Source organism: Rhamphochromis longiceps, linkage group LG14, assembly GCF_057381845.1.
Source record: "Rhamphochromis longiceps isolate RC_006_pf linkage group LG14, R_longiceps_female_GT1.1, whole genome shotgun sequence".
Lineage (NCBI taxonomy): Eukaryota > Metazoa > Chordata > Actinopteri > Cichliformes > Cichlidae > Rhamphochromis > Rhamphochromis longiceps.
Window position 1 is genome coordinate 8,082,770 of NC_140570.1, and position 7,701 is coordinate 8,090,470.

Consider the following 7,701-nt stretch of genomic DNA (forward strand, 5'->3'; position numbering starts at 1 on the left):
GGTCCATCAATTGTCTGTTAGAGGAATGTGATTTGTCAGGAAGGATTATTTTACACTTTGCCTTCTGATTAGTGACTGACAATGCATATAAAGACATTACACTGTACACTTTAGCCTGTCACTCACATATAGATAGTCAAAGTTAATTGTTAATTAAAAACAAGCCTGTGTCATCTGAACTTAACATAATAAAGTTCACTAAAGTTCATTAACTGATCAGTAGTGTACAGGCTGGTGAAAATCATATAGTGCTGCAAACTTTCACTGATCCTCTATGTGACTTTCAGATCGCAGAGTGGGAAGAGAGGCAGCTTGATGAGCAGGTCAACTTCAACAACTGCAAGATCGACCCTGCCCCGTTCCAGCTGGTGGAGCGCACGTCACTGCATAAGGTCTGATTTGTAGATATAACTGTGTTCAGCCTCTGTGTGGAACTAATATCCCTGCTACTAGGAAACTGTTTTTCCCGTTTTTTTAAGTTGTGTGTAAATGGCAGTTAGTTTGTATTTAAGCCTTCCAAAAGTAAAGCATTCAAGACTGATTAACATAAGACGAGAATTGTAAAACTTCACAGGCGGATCTTTTGTCTAGCATTAATGCAGCCTTCTTTATAGACATGACCCTCAGACAAAGAAATGGATGCTTCTTTTTAACTGTGTGCTAACAGGAAGCTCTTGTCCCTAAAGCATGGCGCATCCATAGTTCCCAAAAGAAATTAAGAAATTAGCTTTGCCTGTATGTTCTATTGTGTTTGTGTCTTGCATATGAAACATTGAATTAGATTACAATTCACATTTTTGTTGGTCAGATCGCAGGACAGTCCACTTTTGACTGAACAAACTGAAACAAGGTGCCTTTATACAATCCAGTGTTCAGTTATGATATGGAAAATTAGCTTCACAAGTTGTCACATATGGCATATAGATAATGCCTCTATTGCATATTAAAAAAATTCAGAATCTGTAATGCAAAAATAAGTTTCAGTTGAGGAAGTTTCATGATCATGATATATAATATGTAAAAAATTGCATCAAATTCAAAACAACAGATTAAAAATGACAGCTACATTTTCACACCTGACACATTATCATCATAATATTTTTATGAAACAGACTTTATTTCAGTGCTTTTGTAAAAGTAAATGTAATATAGACAATTTACAAAACATTTTTTTATAAAATGACCATAACTTCAGAAAACCATAAAATCTGACCTGATGTCTGTTATGTACGGAGCCCCTCTGATGACATGGTCCAAAAAATAAATAAATTGTGGCCACAAAATACTACTTCGTGCCCTCGAAATAATATAACGTGCGAACGAAATACTTATTTGTGGCCACGAAATACTATTTCGAGGGCACGAAATAGGTATAACGTGGCAACGAATTACACATTTGTGGCAACGAAATAGATGACGTGCGCACATCATATTGATACAATTCCTGGACAGTTGCGTAGAACCATAGGCATAAGAGTAGGCTAAACCTATACACCATGTACAGAGACAGTATGATTGAGTTTTATTTTACGGTTGGGAATGAGCTACAAATGCATTTAGAAAAGCCTGGCAATGCAAGGAACCATTATTACAGAGAAACATTTAAACAGGATATTGAGAGCCCAGTTGTTTTATAAACGCAAGTACGATCTGGACGCCGGGATAGATTTTATTGTGAACCAACTGCAAGGGCCTGGGAAGGATCACGGTTATCGGTCAAGTGTTTCGTGGCCACAAATAAGTATTTCGTGGGCACGTTATACCCATTTCGTGCCCACGAAGTAGTATTTTGTGGCCACAATTTATTTATTTTTTGGACCATGTCATCAGAGGGGCTCCGTAGTTATGTACTGATTCATGAAATATGGAGTCAATGTGAGGCCAGTTTCATTCTCCTGATACACACAAAAGCACTTTATTACAATTTTGGTTCTACTTCCTCACGCCAAAGTTCTTCCCCACCGAGTGACTCAGCGTAAAGAACTTGAATTGATTTCGTTTACATACGGCAACACACACACACACACACACACACACACACACACACACACACACACACACACACAAGCCCGTTCAGCTATCTTAGTGAGGACCTTCATTGACATAATGGTTTCCCTAGACCCTTACCCTAACCATTAAAAATGAATGCCTTACCCTAAACCTAACCATAACTTAATTGTAACCCTGACACTAAAACCACATTTGAGCCTCAAAAAGGCCTTCAAATTTGTGAGGACCGGTGTGTGCGTCCTCACAAGTGCCTGTTGGTTCTCACAGGTATAGTAGAATGCAGATTTCGGTCCTCACAAATATAGCTAGACAGGAACAAACACACACAAAAAACCTACTCTAGCATCAGCACACCCAGCAAACCCACATTTCAGTGTGGAAATTCTCTCTTCTTACAAAGCATCCACACACAAACCAGCTGTGGCCATGCCTAAAGTCCTCTATAAATAATGTTGCCTCTCTCGTTCTGTCTCTCCCTCTCTTTCTCATACACACACACACCCTTTGGGTTCTGTGTGAGTAGTCTTTAAACATTTAAGAGAGGGATCCTGCACCAATCTATCTCTCTCCTCCCTCCACTGCTCACTGCCAAAAGCCAATACCACGCACAATCTCCTTCAGCATATTAAACACTGCCACTGCTGATGCTGTACACAGACGTGAAAGTGTGTGTGTATGTGTATATGTGAAGTTATTCACTCTCCGGCTTCCATTTATCCCAAGCTGTTTACTGTTGCTGTTGTTTGTCTGCAGGCCATTTTGTAATGGACTATTCCTTGGAATATTTACATGACAATATAGACTTCAAGTCTCCAACTGCCTGGGATTTGGTCCGCTGTCAGTTCATTTGAGGTATCAGTTTACAGGTCTCAAAGCGTGAGAATATTCAGAATTTCAACATTTTTTTGAAAGAAGGGAACTTATGAAGCCTGCTCTGTGTTCATAGTTTGATTAAGAAATTGCTCAAAAAAGCACCAACTCTACTTACTGGAGGCTTGATCTTTTGACAGCACTAATGTCCAAAGTTCATTCTATAAGTCAGCATAGCCAGATGACTTTCTGTGTTGCAGTTTGTAACGTATCGTTTATTGTCTCTCGAATTTACTTTAACAAAAAATGTCCCAGACTGAAGAATTTGCTGTCCTTACTATCATCACACATCTTGCGGACATTTTTAACGATTAGAAGTTGTTTTTGGGACAAAATGCTGTTGAATAGATTTCCAATAATTAAAATAAGTCATGTTTTATTTTGGCCGCAAACTACAAAAAAGATTTTAAAATGACTTTCTGAAAAGGGACAATAAGTGGATTAGATGACACTGATTGGCATTGGTGGGTCAAATGTTGACCGTATTACCTGAGTACTCTTGCAGCTTCGCCATGTTGGGACCACATTTGTCATGATTCCTGTTCAGCTGTGCAGCAGGTTACACTTCTGATTAAAGAGGATGAACACCAGATGTGACTCTTTTGGCGTGCTGGAGGCTTCTAATCAAATTACTTTGCTGTTGATCAATTGATTGCGAAATGCTATTTGCAGCACTTTTAATCAGTGAGCGACAATTTAAATAGAAGTGAATGGGTTGACGTAGGATTGAGCTGATCTTGAGGAAGCACTTTCACATATTACATTACGTCGGGCGCAGCCTGAAAACATTAAACAATCTTCTCCTTGGCACAGCTTCTGTTTACCTGGTACACTGGGATCCATTTCAAACATCCCAAGTGGCCTTCTGGCTTAGGAGAAAGTTCCATTAAATGCTAAAAGGGCCTAGTACAAAAAGTTCAGCTGGCATTAATCCTGCACACTTCCTCATCTACTCACTGAAGTTTTTTTGACCTCACACTCTTTGCTTTTATCTGCACACAGCCGCACTCCTCCACTGTAACTCTAGTACTGCAGATAAGATGCAATGAAATTTTAATGATCCCCTTGGGGAAAGCAAGTCATTGCTTGAGCAAATACAGTACTAACAGGGCAGAGTGTGTAAATAGAGCGAAATAGCATCATGGAAACATATAAAACCAACATCCATCCATCCATTCGCTTCCGCTTATCCTTTTCAGGGTCGCGGGGGGCGCTGGAGCCTATCCCAGCTGTCATAGGGCGAAAGGCGGGGTACACCCTGGACAGGTCGCCAGTCTGTCGCAGGGCTAACACATAGGGACAGACAACCATTCACACTCACATTCACTCGCACATTCACACCTAGTGACAATTTGGATTAATCAATTAACCTATCCCCACAAGCTGCATGTCTTTGGACGGTGGGAGGAAGCCGGAGTACCCGGAGAGAACCCACGCAAACACGGGGAGAACATGCAAACTCCACACATTTCATGGAATATTAAAGTTGAAAAGCAAAGTAGAAAGAATAATGATACTAATAGAGAATAATGAAAACCTTTTATATTTTACTATTAAATACATTTTTTTTTATCCTGCATCATAACTTCAATTCAGTTTTATTTATATAGTGCCATAACACAACAATGGTTACCTCAAGGTGCTAACAATAAATGATACAGAGAGAAAATGTCCAACCAGTTTGTACCCATTATCTATCATTTATGGAAGCTTGTTTCCACAACTGACAACGTTTTGGGACGTTATCTTAAGATTTTTCATCTGAGCATCTCAAAATTTTGACTTAAACTCAAATGTGCAAGAAAAAAACTTAAGTTTGAAAATCAACTATTGAATCAACTTTCAGTAATTAAGAAATCCGTGTTCTAGACTACAAACTTCAGCATGGGAGCCGTGTCTGATAAAATCCTCTCCTTATAGATCTGCATTGGTCTCCCCTGGCTCTCAAAGGGGGAAAATTGCTAAGAATATTTTGAGCTCTCCACAAAGGTTATAATCGCAAAGGTTGTATGCAAACCTCTGTGAAGTTTGTAAAACACGTTTGCATCTACTGCTCAGTTGCGTACAGCTGGAACCACTGCAAATCAAGAGTAATGTGGTACTGGGACACATGTACCTTGTGTGCCAGTACCAAACCATTGCCTTGAACCTTTCCTGATAGCTCTGTAGTCAAGTTAATAAAGAATTTTCCATCTACAGTCTAATCTGTTCCCTCCTGTTGTTTTCATCAGATACTACTTAGTTCTTATGATACAAGCAGGTTTTTACCACTTCCATTTTTAAGCATCTCATGCCCCCCTCCTATATTTCCCAAAGTGATAATATCCCACTTAGCCGAACATTTGAGTAGTTGAATGAATCCGGTGTGAATGCAGGTATTATTGTTTGATAATTGTCAACAGTGGTGCGTTCCCCAAACTGAGCGTCATATTCTATTTTGAGTAAGATGCCAGCAGAGCTGGTTTCTACTAACAATGCTCCACCTGTTTTGTTTTTTTTTTTCTGCAGACCCACACCATCTTCTCCCTGCTTGGCCTCGACCACGCCTACGTCACCAGCATTGGACGCCTTATCGGGGTGGTTTCCCTTAAAGAAGTAAGCGTCTCTTCAAGTTTCCCTTTGGGCCGTATGTTCATGCTGTGCAGCTTTAATTGCTTTATTAGCTTGATGACAATAACAATAATAATAATAATAATAATAATAGTAATAATAATACATTTTATTTATAGAAACCTTTAAAGACCTCCAGGGTCACCTTACATTAATATAGCAAAAAAAAAAAACCATATACACAAACAAAGTAAACAAATAAAATGAAACTATAAAACTAATCAGGTAACAAAAGACCAAGTTATAGTGACAGCATGAGTTCTGAACAGATGGGTTTTCAGACCTGATTTAAAAGTAGAAAGAGAATTTGTAGTGTGGAGATCTGGTGGAAGTAGATTCCAAAGTCTTGGCGCAGGACAGCTAAAAGCTCTGAGACCCGTGGCAGTCAGGCGAGCACATGGAACAGACAGAGGTGAGTATGTATGGAGAATAGGGCTGCCACAAACGATTATTTTGATAGTCGACTAGTCACCGATTATTTTTGCGATTAGTCGACTAATCAGATCATGCATCCATTGGACGTAAAACATACAGCTTATTGCACCAGCACGCATCTGCTCTTATACAACTATCATTAGCTTACAGCTTTAAGTGTTTACGGTATGTGCTAACTAAAAATAAAGACAAGATGATAGTTTATTGAATTTTAATGAAATTTCCAGATTGTTTCGGTGAAGTAAACTCCTTGCAGGATGACACCTGGGCTCTTAACCTGAGGGGAAGGTGTGACAACAGAGTTATCAATAGATGAAAAACCCTTGGATTTAATTTCATGGTTTCATCCCTTCTGAACTTAAAATACATTAGAATCCATTTTTTCTGTTCATTTCTTTGACACCCAGCGTCATGTGAAAAGTCATGACTGTCGTCATTTCCACAGATGGTTTGTTCACCGCTTTTAATAACTGTAAAGGCACTGTCAATATCATCAGGAGTGCTGTCACCGTGCTGTACACACACAAATGATGACATTCAGTCATCATTAATGATTCCTCCTCCTGCTGTCTGTTATGTACTGTGACAGACTAAAGGCTGCTTAATATTGCTGTCTCTATCTATTGTCATTCTGTCTGTTCTCTGCCGCCTCTCCTGCTCCCTCTCTTTCCATCTCTCCTGCCTCATAAACAACTGAAAACGCTTCACTCTTTGTGAATTGGCCAGGAAGTGGAGAGAGGATTGTTGCTAAGTGCAGTGCTGCTTGCCTGTCCCTGACATTTAGGATTTTTTGTTCTGTGTACCAGCCTTCCCATTCTGCCTGTCTGTCACACAAACACATGGTTACATCACAGCGTCTCTGCTACATATGAATAACAACTATTTCAGGGACGTCAGTGCGTTTCATAGTTTTATTTCAGATCCAGAACACACGTACAGGACTCTTTTCAATGCTGCCACGTGACCTGTAGCACCCAAATCACATCCATAATTTTGTTAATAACACCAATAATAAATAATAGAGGATGTTAAACACTATGATTCCTATATAACAGGAAACCTGTTTTTTTTTTTTAAACCTACTACTGATAACCTTTTAGGTACTGGTTGAGTTTAATCACAGTTATTCTGTACAGTGTGAAGCATAGAGCAGGATTTAGAATATTAATGAACTTCAGATACACAAGGTCAAAACTTTGGCATATAAATAAATTTAAAAGGATATTGTAATGTACGTTTTCAATTAAATTAATATGTGCAAAATATCTGTCTGTTGTTGCAAACAACAACATGAAATATTAAAAATATAAATGTAAAATACATGTATGTATGTATGTATGTATACGTGTGTGTGTGTGTGTGTGTACATATATATATATATATATATATATATATATATATATATATATATATATATATATACGTGTGTGTGTGTGTATATACACACATATACGTGTGTGTGTGTGTATATACACACATATACGTGTGTGTGTGTGTATATACACACATACACGTGTGTGTGTGTGTATATACACACATACACGTGTGTGTGTGTGTATATACACACATACACACGTATATGTGTATATATATATATATATATATATATATATATATATATATATACGTGTGTGTGTGTATATACACATATACGTGTGTATGTGTGTATATACACATGTATGTGTGTATATACACATATACGTGTGTATGTGTGTATATACACATATATGTGTGTATGTGTGTATATACACATATATGTGTGTATATACACATATA

General features: G+C 38.3%; 1 protein-coding gene across 1 annotated transcript in view; it reads left to right on the forward strand.

Annotated features, from left to right (window-relative positions):
* LOC146653510 (chloride channel protein 2-like) overlaps positions 1 to 7,701 on the forward strand; it is a 175,654-nt gene that overhangs the window by 163,692 nt on the left and 4,261 nt on the right. Inside the window, exons 23-24 of the mRNA XM_085379842.1 lie at positions 288 to 392; positions 5,389 to 5,475. Coding sequence (XP_085235968.1) covers positions 288 to 392; positions 5,389 to 5,475 — 192 coding nt within the window. The remainder of the gene's footprint in view (positions 1 to 287; positions 393 to 5,388; positions 5,476 to 7,701) is intronic.